Source organism: Pelobates fuscus, chromosome 13, assembly GCF_036172605.1.
Source record: "Pelobates fuscus isolate aPelFus1 chromosome 13, aPelFus1.pri, whole genome shotgun sequence".
NCBI classification, from domain to species: domain Eukaryota; kingdom Metazoa; phylum Chordata; class Amphibia; order Anura; family Pelobatidae; genus Pelobates; species Pelobates fuscus.
The window spans coordinates 66,649,058-66,667,239 of NC_086329.1; the positions used below are offsets into that span (position 1 = coordinate 66,649,058).

The following is an 18,182-nucleotide window of genomic DNA, read 5'->3' on the forward strand; positions in this document are numbered from 1 at the left end:
CACACCAACTCAAGAGCACAGTGGACTGAAATTGGAGGATAATGAGGAATGATACTCTACCTAAACGGTTAAATGATTATGGGCAGCAACTATCGAAGGGGCAGCAACCTAAGCTCTGTTGGTCAAGACGGATCCTATCCATTGCTACATTTCACAGTCCAAACACCAAAATCTAGGCTGCTACAGATGCCTAGGATGTGTGGCATGTAGCCACATGATACCAGGCAAGATATTCACTCATCCGCATAATGGGAAGAAATTCTCCATTTGTCACAGACTGACTTGCACCAGTGACTTTGTGATATACAAACTGTCGTGTCCTTGTGGCCTGGCATATGTAGGGAAAACAGACTTGCCTCTACACGAAATAATCCGTAACCATCGCTCCAGCATACGCGTAGCCTTTAGGGATAACGGCTCTGATTTACCTGTGGCCAAACACTTCCTGGAGAATAATCACCCACTACCCTCCATGAAATTTATGGCCATTGACCACATTCCTTCACCGGTATGTGGAGGTGATCGTAAGAAACTCCTACTACAAAAGGAACTTTATTGGATAAAAACCCTGGACACTGTATGTCCCAAAGGACTTAATGAGAAATACTCTCTTGGGATTCTCCTATGATCAGTTAAAAAAGACCGGAATTAACACTATATTCTCTGTACTTTATACCTGATCTATATATTCATTTAGCAAACGTAATACCAGATTGGGCAGGTCTCTCTCTCTGACATTAATCGTCTTAACTCATGCATACGTACAAGTCACATAGTAAAAAATGTTTGCATATAGACTTCTCTTTTTGTATTTGTATTTACTTTGTATCACACAGCCTGGTTACAATGCTGCTACCCATCCCATGTGTTCCCTATTAAGGGTTAATAAGTATAGGGGTGTATATAAAAAATACCCCTTTCTGTCTCATTAGAGATATCTTTGCCAGAAGCTCAAGGAAGCAGGCTGAAGGGTCAGTGTTAGGACCCGCTTAGGGGGGTCTGCCTTGACGTTGGCAGGCGGGCATTCCCTCCAATGGCCATTGGAGCAACTAAATGACCTCCATTTGTCTAAACATACATAGGGATTAAGGAGAAAGTGCAGGTAACGTTTTTCTTTTCTTTGGTTTTTACTATATATTGGGGCTGATGTGTGTTGTAGTCCTTGCTGCTTAAGCGCAGGACTTCTCTTTTTGTATTTGATATAAATTCTGGACTTGATAATCTATATACAGAGTATAATGTAGGTTCTGGAATATATTGTGCCCATGATCGTACTAATTATGACAAGAGTTATTTTATTACGTACTTTTGTACTTTTGACCGAATCAAACAATTGCTATATAGAGGAAGTCCCAGATTGAGTGAGATACTCTGGCACTTCACAATTATATTACAAATACAGTAGGACAGTTTATGTATGTAGTTCAACTGCTTTAATATCTGCTTTATTGTACATATCTTTATTCCGGATATTTGTTACATGTTTATTTGCCTTATTTAGCAGAGTTTAGGTTGGCAATGAAATGCCACACACAAGACATGCCTTAACAATACCCCCGCCAGGACTTTCGTTTTAGTCCCTGCTTATACTTCCCATGGATTTTGTAGTTTTTTTTTGATCGCTCAGATATCGTGATTTTGCCAGATCAGCATCATATATTGCCACCGCACACTCAGGTATGTAGACGTATTCTTCTATTTTTTTTTTATTAAGGATTTTTCTTCTAAATACAATAGCTAGTACTTCGGCAATTCCTAATAAATAGTTTCTTCTTAGAGGTACCGTATTTTTCGCTCCATAAGACGCACCTCACCACAAGACGCACCTAGTTTTTAGAGGAAGAAACCCAGAAAAAAAATATTCTGAACAAACTGTCCCATAGTGTTTCTTACTATGGGACAGTTTTTACAGAATATTTTTTTCTCCCCTGTCCCATAGTGTCCCCCCCTCCCCACAGACTTCATCCCCCCCCCTCCCCACAGACTTCATTCCCCCCCCCTCCCCACAGACTTCATTCCCCCCCCCTCCCCACAGACTTCATTCCCCCCCCCCCTCCCCACAGACTTCATTCCCCCCCCCCTCCCCACAGACTTCATTCCCCCCCCTCCCCACAACAGACTTCATCCCCCCCCCTCCCCACAACAGACTTCATCCCCCCCTCCCCACAACAGACTTCATCCCCCCCTCCCCACAGACTTCATTCCCCCCCCCCTCCCCACAGACTTCATTCCCCCCCCCCTCCCCACAGACTTCATTCCCCCCCTCCTCCCCACAGACTTCATTCCCCCCCCCCTCCCCACAGACTTCATTCCCCCCCCCCTCCCCACAGACTTCATTCCCCCCCCCCTCCCCACAGACTTCATTCCCCCCCCCCTCCCCACAGACTTCATTCCCCCCCCCCTCCCCACAGACTTCATTCCCCCCCCCCCCTCCCCACAGACTTCATTCCCCCCCCCCCTCCCCACAGACTTCATTCCCCCCCCCCTCCCCATATTCTTCTCTCCCATACTGTCCCCCTCCCCTTGTCCCATAATTACTTACCTGTCTTGCAGCGTTGGCCGGCAGCACAGGGCGCACCGCGGTACTGGAACTTAATTTCATGTTCCGGTTTCCGGCGGGACTGAAAGGAAGTGCGCACTCAGCTTGTGCACACTTCCTTTCAGTCCCGCCGGAAACCGGAACATGAAATTCAAGTTCCAGTACCGCGGTGCGCCCTGTGCTGCCGGCCAACGCTGCAAGACAGGTAAGTAAAGCTTCATATTCGCTCCATAAGACGCACAGACATTTCCCCTCACTTTTGAGGGGAAAAAAGTGCATCTTATGGAGCGAAAAATACGGTATATCCTCCGCCCATGACCGATCATCAGTATTTACATTACTGTATTTAGGATTATATCTTCCACTTTAAAATATATCCCCCCTGTCCAGACCGATCAACAGAATTTAGGTCTGTTCTCCATTATCCTTGGCAATTCCTAATCCTAATCCTTATCTCCTACTTAGAGATAAATCCCCTGTTTAGACAGATCAGTACTAAAGATTTCCATTCAAAGCCTTATGGCTACAATCGACTTCTTTCGCAGCCCGACATACACGCCTCCATGCGTTCCAACTGGTACCTATGACAACCATTGGAACACATGCCGTTCATTACAGCACACTACTGCACCAGCAGTTTTAACAATGCCGGATAAAATTAACCCGCAATTTTCTTCTTGCAACTGGGATCAGTCCAGGGGTTAATTGTAAGTACAGGCGGTATACAATGTATTCATTATTATTTTAGAGCCTATACCAGTTACTGAACTTTCAGGCAGATAGCTTACCGATACCAATATTCTGTACATTTACCATTTAAAAAAAAAAGAAAAAGAAACTACTTCTACGGAAATCTACTGTTAAAGGAGCACTGGAGAGTCAGACACACAAACATTTATTCCTGACCCTATAGGGTTAAAACCACCATCTAGCCACCCTGGTCCATCATGCCTCCCTAAATATAGTATATTCTTACTTGTATTCAAGTCTGGAGCGGCTTACTTTGTCCCCGTTTACTATAGACCTGCCCAATGCCTGCTGACATTAGAAATGGTGGCCTGATCCAATCACAATGCTTCTCCATAGGATTGGCTGAGACTGAAAAAGAGTTAGATCAGGGGCAGAGCCAGCATGATTCAAACACAGCCCTGGCCAATCAGCATCTCTTCATAGAGATGAATTGAATCAATGAATCTCTATGAGAAAAGTTCAGTGTCTGCATGCAGAGTGTTGAGAAACTGAATGTTTGTACGCATTTTAGGCAACAATGACTCAGGAAGGATCTCTAAGAGCCATCTGAGGAGTAGCCAGTGAAGTGGTCACTAGGCTGTAATGTAAACACTGCATTTTCTCTGAAAAGACCGTGTTTACAGCGAAAAGCCTGAAGGTAATGATTCTACTCACCAGAACTAATTCAACAAGCTGTAGTTGTTCTGGTGACTATAGTGTCCCTTTAACTGAACATGTTTATTTATGCAATATTTTTTTATTTTATGCACAAAATATACATGCTAGTCAGATTTTTTTTAGGTATTCAAGAATATTTTGTGTTGGTCTCCCTTCCCTGTCCGTTAGTGTTCTCCTTATTGTTCTCTTAGTGAGCACTTCAGGTCAGTTCGGCCAGATACAGGAAACTGAAGCTCCTGTACCGCGGTCCGCTCTGCTCCACTCAACCACACTATACCGAGTGACTGGTAGGGCGAGTAATGTGTGCTTCCTTCCAGCCGGTCACTATTCTTGCGCCTCCAGAGCTAGTGCGCCCTAATACGGCAGCCTGTTTGTTCTTATGGACGCGACAGCCCTGCGTGCGCTGGTCCCCTTGGTCTCACATTATCTGCAATATTGGTATCAATAGTGGCAGATACCGATATTTGCCAAAATCTGGAATATTGTGTTAAGGCTATTTGGCGTGTAATTGTGGGAGGGGCTTATTTACTTACCTATTTAAGGGACACCCCTTACCTGGCTCCATACCGTTCGCGGTCAGTGTTTGAATGACATCCACTTCCGGGTTTATACAGACGCCATTTTGGAAATACCTTTACTCCACAAGGTCTCCTACTCTAGCTGTGTCCAAGAAATGAACTGCAGGGTTTTCCCGGTCAAACAGCTCTTTCTTCTTCAGGCATCGTCGCAGATTAAGTCCAGATACTCAAGAAACCGTAAGTTGATCTACCCGTCGTGCCAGGCACAGTCCCACGGCGTCATAACGGGTAGAGTCTACACTTTACGTTTTCTTTAGTTTGTTTCACCTTTTTTTTCCTGATACTTACCTTTGCTGGTTCGTGCAAAACCACTCTTTTTTTCTAAAGATCGCACGTATTCCACTTGTTCGTTCTCCTACTGTCATTATACTAAACTCCCGAACGGGAACGCCATTATACCCAGCTAAACGTTCGTGCACATCGGCTCACACAAACGGCGGTTCAATAGCACTCTCAATACTGACCTCTACAGGTCACCCCTCATCTCACATAATAGCACATACAATAGTTTTGTGGGATTTTCTGCTGAACACTCATGGTTTACAACCACTGAGTGCGGTCACACACTCCCAAACGGGGAGATAGTCTGTTTTAGTTGTACGGCACAAAGATTCAACTACTCATACATTTCGTGCGCAAACACACGAAATGCAGCATTTCGGTAAAGTACCTACAGTATACTAACCCCTACTGGTCACTAATCATACAGCATGTTTCACAACTTATTACAGGAATGTTATGGTTACACGATTTGGGTTTTGAATCATCATCATAGAGAGAGAGAGAGAGAGAGAGAGATCGCTCTATATCTTCTGATCCTGACACTAGGGCCCAATTTTTTAGAAGGAGGTCCACAATCAAGAGAACCACCAGACATGCCCCGAATCAATACCAGAGGCACAAAAAGAACCGCCCAATACGACGAGAACAGAACAACTAGAAAAAATACAGATCAGACTGGAAGACCCCCCAGAATACAGAAATGACATCCGTATTCAATTTGTCAGATAAGATTTTAAATGATGAACACTATTCTGTTTTGAACAAAGGATTATCATTCGTCGCAGTCTCTAGACCAGACCCTTTCCAAATGGAAATTGAAATCTACAAGACCCAACGTACACTCTATAGCAACGAAGTTAGTAAAGACAGTACAGTAGAACCATCCCATCCACTTTTTAAGAAATCGAATAAAGACATATGTACATTCAATCCTTCTATTAAAACCTTTATCCAGACTTTATAAGTAGACACAGAACAAATGCTTAAAAATATCCCAAAATACCATCAAAACCTTACCAAAGGAGAAAAGATGGCCTTAAAGGATCTAAGTGAAGATCTAAATATTGTGATTCACTCCGCTGACAAGGGTGGAGCAACAGTCATACAATCTTATAACTATCGCCAAGAGATACTACGCCAATTGGATGACAGTGCCACATGTACTAAACTTACGTATGATCCTGTCAGTAAATTCCAGACAAGAATTAGAAATCATATAGATTTGGGAATTCGCAATGGATATTTAGATGAAAAAACAGCACTATTTATTTTTGTTGGAAACTCGAAAAATCTGGTGTTTTACACACTACCTAAAATTCATAAGGATCCCATAACACCTCCGGGCATACCCATAGTGTCAGCCAAAGAAGGCTTACTTGAACCTGTCACGAAATACATTGATTACTATATCAAGAAAAGTGTAATGGCACTACCTACATGTCTGCAAGATACCCAGGATTTCATTCACGAAATAAATCTAACACTGGACATTAAAGAATCATGTCTGTTCGTTACCATGGACGTCCAGAGCCTGTACACGGTCATACCTCATGACGACGGTGTCCAGGCTCTGAGAGATGTTCTAAATTCTTCTCCACTATATTCTGGACCACCTATAGAGTTCCTAATGGAATTTCTTTACATTGCTCTTTCTTGTAATTATTTTAAGTTTGAAAACAACTTTTTTCTACAAAATATCCAGGACGGCCATGGGTGCAGCAATGGCACCATCCTACGCCAATGCTTTCATGTTTGTTTTTGAAAACACAGATTCTACAAAAATATGGAAATTAGATTAAACACTATCACCGTTTTGTAGACAATATTTTCCTGGCTTGGATGGGTAGTATGGAGGAATTGGATTCAATGCTACAAGAGATCAACCAAGCCCCCACACCAGTGAAGTTAAGCATGACCTGTGATACACAATCTATAGAATTCCTGGATGTGACCATCTTTAAACATCAGGGCAAGCAAGAATTCACTCTATATCGAAAAGAGACAGAACGCAATACTCTGCTACTGGCTTCAATCTTCCATCCTAGAAACTTCAAAGCTTCCTTGCCTATATCCCAGTTCTTAAGGGTATATAGATATAACAGCATCAAAGAAAGATGTGAAATACAACTCCAAGAGATGTGGAACAGATTCAAGGTTAGGGGATACCCTTACTGTACCCTGGAAGCAGCACTTAAACGAGCTAAAGAAATTTGGGAATCTGAAATGAAGAATAAGATAACCAAATCAACATCAACATCCAGAATATTCCTACCCTTGACTTTCCACACATAATCTGACTCTTGAAGTTCCCATCTACAAACACTGGGACTTGCTACAAACAGACAAACAACTACCTAAATCTTTCCAAAATCGACCCATGTTAAGCTATAAGAGGAATAGAAATCTTAAGGATATTCTCGTAAGAAATGATCACAGGCATTGCTATGTAAAAGCCACCAAAATTGCCAAGAAAGGATGTTTTAAGTGCGGTGGATGTGTTACTTGCAGTCACATGGTCAGTGGGGCTACTTTTGTCCATTCTCATAATGTCCAAAGAATCAACATCTCTCATTATATTACTTGTACCACTGATCATGTGATTTATTTAATCACTTGCCCATGTGGATTATCCTATGTGGGTAAGACGGATCTTACCCTCAGGGACCGTATACGGGGGCATCGATCTACAACCACTAATGCATTCCGTGACAACTATAGCGACAAACCGGTGGCAAAAGACTTTCTCGCTTTTGGACACAGACTACCAACTCTACGATTCACAGCAATCGATCATATCCCTCCTCTACCCAGGGGTGGAGATAGATCTAAAATGCTGTTACAAAAAGAGGCATGCTGGATACACAGTCTGGACACTAACACCAAAGGGACTTAATGAGAACATTGTTTATTCAGTTTTTATCTAATGTGCCATCATAAACAAGGTTACAATATATACCAAAAAATGTTTTGGGGAGATAACACACTTCCTTGGCTGCAGATCCTCTAATATACAAATTCCATATTTGTATCCCTTTTTTTCTCTCTAATTTTTCCCTGGGGATGTAATTTTACACCTCTTTTTTGAAACTGTATACGGCTACTAGGGTTTTGTCCACTATTGCTTCCTTGGATGATTAATAGGATGACGGAGTCTAAATATGAATAATCGTTCTCTTTTTTCTTTAAAAAAACCTTTTCCTTTGTAGAAATTTTTTATTAATATTTCTCATCTTTAGAGTCATCCCTTTGCTGTCTATACTACGCAATGATTCTTAAATTTGCTCACACCTTTGCCTTTAAGTCTATAAATAAATTAAAATTGTTGATATATGGATAATATTCAATAGATATACCTTAGCTGATATCCATGGCAGGCATTTTTGTTTTTAAGTTATTTGTCACTTGTGTATATGTCTAACTCTATTAATCCACCCCACTTTGGTTACCAGACACTTTATCACTCATTTGTTTATTTTTATAAGGCACTTTTATTTTCACTTCACCATGATTTATTCACTGATAATACACATAAGTGACTCTATACAGATCCTACACGCTGGCTATATATACATAGTATTTTAATAGCCACTTATACTTCAGCATTCACATGCTATACTCGGTATGAGACCAATTCTTGAATGTGTCTATTGGTTTCCTAGCAACCACGTTCACAGGCATCACTGCTGCACGTAATTGTTTCACGTCACGTGACTTCCGGTTTTCACTTCCGGACTGAAGGGATGAGGGAGTTTATTCACAACTGGTGAGTACACTTTATTTCTTTCTATATATATTCTGATTTTATGTTTACATGTTGATCCTGAGGAAGACCTGAATGGGTCAAAACGTTGATCAAACAACCTGTAAACCTTACATGGATTTACAATATTTACAATGGATCATCAATATTTACAAAAAAAGACCCAAGAGTGCATCTTTTTTCTATACAATTATTTATGAGCATTGGATTGCACCAGGGCATTTCTACTATTATTTATAGGAGTAAGGGTGAGTGCCATTAATTGTGAAATCTCTCTCTCTCTCTCTATATATATATAAAATAAATTTCCTCCAGGTATAGATACTAGTGTACTGGCAATTAGGGACTCTAGCGTCCAATAGGTATTCCTCTTTTTCGTGCCTTCAGTTAGTGGTCCCGCGAGGCCAACACCCCGCCTCACACTCTGAGGTATACACCCATCGGGCTACTCGTAGCTAGCCGCCTCACATCGTAACAGAGAGGGCCTCACCTGTCACTCCCTTTCCTATTTTTCTGGTTACTGTCACCGAGAGGTCGACATACCGCCACTACTTTCAGTGGACACAAAAAATCCCCTCGCGCCAATGCATAGATAGAGCCTCTCAAGCCACTTGGCAACTAGCAGGGCCTCAGCAGTCACCAGAACTAAGAAATAATTGTTTTGCCACTTGGCTTTAGCTAGCAAGCCAGTACGAGACCCCTGTTGTTCAAGTAATAATGTCAGTCTTCATGTTATTTAGTGTGTCTCAAGAAGGTGAGGAATTTTCTCTACCTAGCACTCCGGCTAGATCAGGTACACCTTCACGTAGAGGGGATATTGCTAGTCCAGCATCGATCAGGTCCTGGACAATCCCCCGCATTACTACTGAGCTAGGGAGGCGACAAATGCCCTACCCAGCTACTCTGCATATCAACATATAACCTAGAGGCGGGGGAAGGCCGCAGCAACGCCAGTTCAGGTGACATCAATGCCATGTTATCACTCATGACTTCCATGAATAGAGTGAACGACAGGTTGGAGAATCGAGTCCGTCACTACAGCCCTTACTAAGGCTGGGCCTCCTGCTACATTACAACTTGCATCAACTGAATCTCAATTAGGTGGTTCAATCACCACTTTTGATGCTCAGGACATTAACCCTGCCCAACTCATTAAGAAAGATATCCTGGAAGGTAAAGATGTCAACTTGGCATTACTGCTAATCGCCTCTCAGGATATTGTTGAGAATAAGACTTATGCTTGTGATGCATCTGTGGTGGTCAGATCCAGGGATTCAAGGTTAAACGGGAAAATGACAAACCCTGAGTTTGTTTTAACATTTGGCATTTATAGAGATGTGATTTGTGCAGTTTACTCAAATAGAAGGGAAGAATTTGACCTATACATGCACAAGTTGGTAGACCTAGGAAACAAATATGGTGGTACAGCTTTTTTTCGACTACCATAGGTCTTTTTCAGCCAAAGTGTCTGGTGCTCTCTCCCAATTCGGTAACAGAACCCATTGGAGCAAACTGGATACAGAGATATTCTGCAGACACTTTGCAGGTCTAAAGACACCAGCTTGTGCATCCTGCTCTTCCACTAACCACACTACACACTACTAACTTTTGTCCCCACACAGCGTACGATTGCTCTTATGCTCCAGTCCATAGCACTGGTAGAACGGAGAAAACTACCAGGGACAAATTGGGTCATTACATTATCTTTTTTGGTAAATTTGTAAGAATTTTAATGTTGGTACGTGTAGTTTCAGTGCATGCAGACTGTTGCATATTTGTTCAAAATGTTACCGGGCACATGCTAAAACCATGTGTCCCAATAAAATGTACCCAAACCGTATTTAACTTCTGTAAACATCAATGCATTATCAGAATTACTGCCTAACCACCCTTCAAAGTGGAGTGTAAACACACTCATAGCCCAAGAAATTGCAGAGGGTTTTCTACTTGGGCCTTTTGAATCCCCATTATTTACAGCATGGAAAACAAACCCCATTGAGGGAAGATTTCCCTGTGACAATCCCAAACAAAGACTAATTATAGACTTATCGGTAACCCACACCTCTGCTGCCCCAAGTCTCAACTCCCTCATACCCTCTGAGGAGTTTTCCTTACAATACGCCACCATTGATCATGCCATTACAGCTATCATTCAAGCAGGGGTTGGAGCTTGGTTAAGACCAATTTCATCAACACATTCAAACTAGTACCAATCCACCCCACACTTTGGCACTTACATGGCATTAAATGGGAAGGAAGTTACTATTTCTTTTCCCGCTTAACCTTTGGGTCAAAGAGTAGCCCAAATTTTTTATTTTTTTTTGCAGAAATGCTTTGCTGGTTATTAAACATATCCAGACGCCCCACTATCTAGATGACTTCTTAATGGTCGAAGAAAACACCGTTCCCCCGAAAAGTCTCAAGAAAGCAATTAGTCTTTTTGACCACTTGGGTATCCCAGTATCCCCTTAGAAAACAGAAGGCCTGGATATTATCATATTCCTTGGCATCCAACTTGACTGCTTCCATACAAACAAGTTTACCACAATACAAAATAGGGAACATTCTCACCAACATCAATCACTACCTTCTGCTTGGTTCTTGCAACCGCAAGGAGTTACAATCCCTATTCGGTTCCTTAAATTTTGCCATGCGCATCATACCATAAGGTCGGGCTTTCATATCCAGACTACTATGCCTTTTTCCACACTTCCTACATGACTATCATAGACAGACCCTAGATAGCCACGCCACAGCAGACCTGCTCATGTGTAAAAATGTCTTCACCACATGGAATGGTAAAAGCATGTTCCTTCCAGGGTTGTCTGAGACATCACCAACCATATGGTCAGACGTGGCGTACACCACGGGTTTTGCAGCAATCTATGGGAATGAATGGCTTTAGGGTAGTTGGCCTGCAGAAGTCCATGATTTGGAAGGTTTTTCCACTGCCTCACCTCTTTTTGAGATATACCCCTGCTGCAGCATGGGGTCATTTATGGTCAGGGTCGTCGGTCCGTTGTTAGACAACCAAGCCACGTGCCATATCATCAAGGGCCGCTCATCATCTTTAACGATAATGAGATTTCTAAGGAAACTCACCTGGTTGGCGGCATGTCACAATTTTTTAGTTTGCTTCCATGTACCTGGTGTAACATTGCTGCTGACCATTTGTCTCGATTTAAATTCCTGGAATTTCATCAAGCGCTCCCCACAGCCGCTCAAGCAGCCACAGCCATCCCATTGTTCCAGAATCTAATCATGGTTTAGACTTACTCATGCAACATAGCAGGAAATTATCCCAATTTGCACTCTCATCCAATACTCGCATGATGTATAACAGAGCCTTCACTTTGTTTAAAAAATATTCCTGTTGGAACACAACATACCTCAACCCTTTATCATGTCAACTGTACTAGATTTTGCTTCTTTTTGCCATCTTAAACTTACACTATCCCACACCACCATAAAATTATATCTGACAGGCATTCAACACCAAACCATAGTTTCATGACATCATACCAGATAAAAAAAAAAAAAAAACACAAAAATTCATAAATCAGTTCCCCCACGTCCTTTACAGAGATTACCAATAGACAATCACCTTTTCCAATCCTTATCTGACCTATTATATTTAAGACCATTTAATTCCAGTACCAACGCAGTAATTAAAACAGCTATGTACATAGCGTCCTATGGTTTTCTCAGGCCAAGAGAGTTTAACACTATTACCACAACTCAGACAACTCATTGTCTTAAACAATCCCACCTACAAAAACACATGGATCACCACCTACTGGCTCTACCACATTCAAAAACGAGTCAACACGCACCACCAGTCAAGATAGCATACTATCCAACCCACAATAAATGGTGCCCGGTTGCGGTTCTAGACTCCTACCTTCAAAACCCCAACTCACAACCTTCACAGCCATTATTTGTATTACAAGGCTCAGTACTTACTACCTCTACTTTCATGAAATATGTTAAGTCTCTGTTAACCCAGCTAGGCCGCAACCCTTCTAACTACTCAGGTCACTCATTTCATATAGTGGCGGCCTCCACACACAGTCTCCAGTGCCAATATACCGGTACACATTACTAAATCACTCGGACGGTGGAAATCCTCCGCTTATACACGGTACATACCCAAACCAGCACAAGAGATACGCAATGCATTTAAGGAAATGTCTGGTTAATTTTGTATATATATGTTGTTGACTGTATTAAATCTTTGATTGATCACTTTTGCCCTCTTTATTTACAGGCCTACTGCATCGTCTGTTCCGGAACACCACAACCACTTATACGGCATGTGCCCCTAACACACACACACACACACATACATATATATTATATTATATAATCTAAAACCATAGAGCAAGCTATTGAGGTAATTTATAGTCGTATGGAGTGCTGTTCAGTACTCAAATTGATCATCTGGCAAAAAAGGAATGAAAAAAAACAAAAAACTTTTACAGATCATGGTCTACCAACCTGAGCTAGGAACTTGCAAGTCTATTTTTACATCAAAATCATGCACTTTAAACAGGTCCTCTGAGAGGTCACTTGTAGATTTGGGGTTTCCATCTTTGTCTTTGCTTTGATTCTAGAATATAAAAACAGATGTTTTGTTAACAATGATATGAGAAACCTCAAATAGTTAATACTACTTCAGTGCAATTTAACCAATGGCAAAATAAATTAATGTATACTTCTATTTTCAAAATAACTCAATGAATATTGGATTTTAATTACCAATAGACGACATTAATTTCCAATATGCTACCACTATGTGCTAAAAATAAAAAACATTCTAAAAACTAGTTAAGTTACAAATGGACACTCCAAACAGCACAACTCTCACAAATGTTTACTTCTTGCAAATTTCTTCTCATGCTGGACTTGACAGTTAACCCTTCCAAATTGGGGGAAGGAGAAAAAAAACCTCCAGGCCTGCCATTTCAAAGATCTAGGGGCAACATTTAAATCATACTCAATCTCAAAGATTATTTTTGCAATTTTGAGTTAAAGTAGTCTGGGTTGATTTAATGGACTTTCTATGGCTTGGTCTGGATGTTGTGATACTGTCATTTTAACAATGCAACGCATACTGGCACTGCCCTCCATTCAGTGTTAAACCATGTTCGAGCAGTTTAAACCTTAAATAAGCGTCCCTGGCCACCTATAGTATGGCCCCTTGTGGAGGTGTGGCTAAGTCAGACATTACACACTTCCTTGCTGTCATACCTATACATACCGTCAATTGGAGGTCTGAGTGGCTGAGAGTCAGCTGACTGCTTTTAGCCAATCACAGTTGCTCATTGCAGCTCAAGCCAATACTTCCTCATTGGTCAAAGCAGAGAGGTGATGGGCTGCCAGGGACTCTCATTTAGCATTCAAAAAACAAAAACATTAAAACCAGTTTAATGTTCAATGAAATGACAGTACCAGGGAACTTCAAACACTATAACCAGCTTAATGAGATTAAGCAGTCCGTGACTACAATGTCAATTAAAGAGTTCATGACTTCGGTGTTGAGTTCAACACCTATCCATATACATACTGTAAAATTTATACATCATGCTGTAATTGATTACAACAGTTCAACAAGGATTAGTTGTAATGTTTGAAATTCTATTTTAGGTAAATTCTTATTGCAACTAAACGCAAATATTTTAAGAAAATTTTTAGAGATTGTGGACTCTGGGTTAACTCCTGTCCCACAAGAAAGATTGAACCGAAGCTTAGTATTTGCAATAGTAACAGTGCATGGTGTCTGAATAAGCAATATAATTGTGACGTATCTTTAACAAAGAAATGTACAATAGTATAATACTGTAAGAAATGCAGTGATTCACTTTTGAGAAAGGTACGGTGAAATGCGTCAAGTGGTGTTTCTGGACTTTTAATTCCACTGTGGACTGGTATACATTTGTAGTTTATTCTGTTAGTACCCATTTTTTTTTAAATCACTTTTTTTATTAAAACAATAAAAGTACTTTAAGTATCCAGCCCTTTGGATTTCTGATGTTATTCTCACCTGGCTCCCTGGATATCCATCAAATCCACAGGTGTGGACTATCCCACCCAAGTGCTCCATACCAGAGCAGGTTCACGCTCTGGAAATTGTAAGTAGAATACTTAGCTGTATAATATGTTCATTTTATAATTGGACTACACCATTGGTTTTCCTATCTGTGCTTCCCTCCACATATATTACAGACTGCTGCTCAAGATATCGGACACCATATCCTTGGACGGGGATTGTTCCGTCCTGGCGTGCAATTTTAGAGCTAATTGAAGCTCTGCTAAGTGTTAATGTTCTATTGGCACTGTCTTTATATCTACTGCATTTCGTACAGTATTATACTTTTGTACATTTCTTTGTTAAAGACACGACTAACAATTATCATCCTCTGTGGATTGTATGTATAATCCTTTTTAATTACTAAGCGCGGCTCTCCATTTGTTTGTATTTACCTCCTAAGAAGATGCTAGAACTCTAAGATTTTGGTTCTCACTGTATACCTAGTGCTAGAATAATTCACTTAGCAAGTGGCCCCTCAGTATGAACTGGTTAATGCGTGTAAAACTTGCAGCCCACAATGAATATCTTTGCAGCCCGCCTGCCCTGGGGGCGTTTTGTGCTGTGGCGGAGACTAGCAGCAAGACAGGAAAGATCTTTCCGGTGTGCCCTGTCATGGCTGACCGTGTGCTCCGGCGGACACAAAAGTGGCAAGCATTAATCCACGCCGCCCTCCAGATACACGTATACAGCGTGTGAAGTCCTATCCGGCATCTGCACAGCGGCTTACAGTGCGCAGCACTTCCCCCTTCCCTCCTGCTCGCAGTGCCGAAACTGGAGGATGGGCGGTTCACCTTAAGGTCTGGGAAGAAGGGCTTAAGTGACCTTCCTGTGTAGTGTATTAAATTGGGACAGGGGGGGCAGTGTATTGGAGTGGTGGGAGGGGACAATATGTTTAATTGGGGAAGAGAAGGGGCTGTGTAGTAAATTATGGGGAGGGAGGAGGGCAGTGTATAATGGTGGGGTGGAGGGTCCGTGGGGGGCATTGTATTAGATTAGGGGCAGTCGTTTTGCCACACATGCTCTTATGGGAAAGCATCGGATTGGCTGAGGTTATCAAGTTTGATGATCTGAGCCAAAGTGAAGAACACACTCATAGAACTTCAAAATAAAAAGATAACGTCGTTTGTTACAGCTGTGCAACAGCATACATTCACCATTTCAGTCCCATTACCATACTTTTCTTAATACATCAAGGTAGTGGGACTGAAACATTGGTTATATGCAAATGCATGTCACCTTAAAATAACCAAAGGTGGGTTTTTTTTTGCATCTCATAAATCGAGACCTTGAGTTTGCCATGCTTGAACTGGTTCATCAAGTCTGAAGTTGCTTGCTAGCATATGCTTTTGTCGTGGTGATATACCAATGTTGGACTCTAATATTTTCTAGATAAACTTAAATGAAATAAACTATGATGAAAAATATTTTACGTTTGTAATATTTCATGCAATTTACTTTTTATATAATGCATGTTTAATTCTTACACTTTTTTATAAGGTCATCCAAAAACAATAAATCCTTTGGAAATCTTATAAAACAAAAATGTAAGGCCATTGTGTCTTGCAGCTGTTAATGTATGTGACTAACAGTCCCATAATTTGTACTCATTCCATTTCACATTATGTTGAGGGAGATCGTAAATGCTATATGTAATCACAACTTTGTGTAATATATGTGGTAATGTACAGTTGTCAAAAGTACAAATCTTGACAGATGTCAATAATATTATTGACAGATGTCAAACAGTCTCACTGTATATAACCCAAGATTTGAAAATTACACTTTACCTTTGGCATCCCTGCATGAATTCAAAGTTATATGTATTCCTGCTACTTGTACCAGCCTTATGGAAGCCTCACATATCTATGGGAGGTTAGTCTGACATATGCTGGGAGAGCATCATTGACAATAGCAATATAATGCTGTGGTATGAGAATCAAGAGAAATAAAGGAGATGGTGATACGGTGCTTTTGCAGCTTATTTCATTGTCCCACTTACCATGCCTTTATCTTTAAATGAATCAATATTACCATCGGATCCATACTTTGCATTAAGCTGAGCAATGATGGCAGCCTGAACAGCAGGATCCCTTGACTGACAAAAAAAAAAAGACAATGTATCATTCACAAAACAACCTACAATTTAACAAACATAAAACATATTGATAGATGTGCACAAGTCACCAAAACTTGTTAACATATTTATACGCAATTCCAAAGTAGTAAACAAAGTATTGCTACATTTAGCAATTTCAGAGAATATCAGAGTAATCACTTTTTGATCCCACTGCAACTTTAGATGATAGATGAGATAGTAGATCTCAATCTTATAAAAAATGTGTACACCAATATAAATTGCATTCTGAAAGTATTCAAAGTCATTAAATTATTAATGCAGCCTTGCTCTACAATTGTTTAAATTATTTATGTTCACATCAATCTACACAGAATTTTGATACTCCTGTAAATATATTAAATTAATAAAACAGATGAAAATTAAATACATTGACATAAGTATTTAGACCCTAAACGCTGTACTTAAAGGACCACTATAAGGACCCAGACCACTTCAGCTCAATGAAGTGGTCTGGGTGCCGGGTCCCTCTATTTTTTAAAAATGATTGGTTCTGGTACACCTAATGTGTTACACAGGAGTGAGGGAGTAGGACTGGCACTAGGCCGCTCAAGACTGGAAATAAATAGGGATTCACTAAAACCTATAAAAGATAGTATGGGAAGACACTAATCACGTGAGCAAATACCAGGAGCTGGCCTAAGATATGTGTAGAGATAAAAAAAGAAGAATGGCAATATCTGCGTGAGAGGATATGTAAACAGTGGTACTGTGCCTTAAAGAGAGAACGAAAATGCAAATAAAAGTGTAAACATGATAAGTGTATAGAGGAAGAGAATAAGACCGAATGTGGCGGATAGGAAATCGGCAAACATCAAATAAATATAAAATAGATAAATAAGTCTAATGCAATATGTACAGTGCAAGTGCCTCTACTTCTGCTATAGAACAGAATGACTGGCACTTGCTCCAAGTTATATACTTTGTACCATGCAAAGATAAAGATACAAATAAATAAAAATAGAATAATTAAGTATTGTAGCAATACAGTATATGAAACTGTAGGACACAGATGGACACAGATCCAGCATACACTCATCATTAGAAGGCAGTATTCTCCCAGGACCTGTTGGTGTGCTCACTTATCGGAGCTGTCTGCAGTGCACATCCCTCCGGAGTGAGGCTTCTGTTGGGACGAACGCGGAAAAAAAAAAACCACGCTGTCCTCACCGGCGGTTACAACACAAGCGGCAACTGAGAAACACAATCTATATCCATCCGAGCAAAATCCAAAGATCTCTGTATACCTCTGACTTCTATATGACTGGTAACAACTGTATGAACTTTTCCTGATGCATATTTTTAACAAATACTTTATCATTTTTTATCTAATAAACTGGCTTTTTATCTATATCCAGTTTCTGAACCATTGCTTTTTATCATTTTGTGTT

General features: G+C 40.7%; 1 protein-coding gene across 1 annotated transcript in view; it reads right to left on the bottom strand.

The window, feature by feature from the left end:
* The window catches only part of RTF1 (RTF1 homolog, Paf1/RNA polymerase II complex component), a 131,367-nt gene that overhangs the window by 15,483 nt on the left and 97,702 nt on the right, over positions 1–18,182 (bottom strand). Inside the window, exons 16-17 of the mRNA XM_063438995.1 lie at positions 16,657–16,752; positions 13,064–13,175 (exon numbers count right to left, since the gene is read on the bottom strand). Of these exons, the coding sequence (XP_063295065.1) occupies positions 13,064–13,175; positions 16,657–16,752 (208 nt within the window). The remainder of the gene's footprint in view (positions 1–13,063; positions 13,176–16,656; positions 16,753–18,182) is intronic.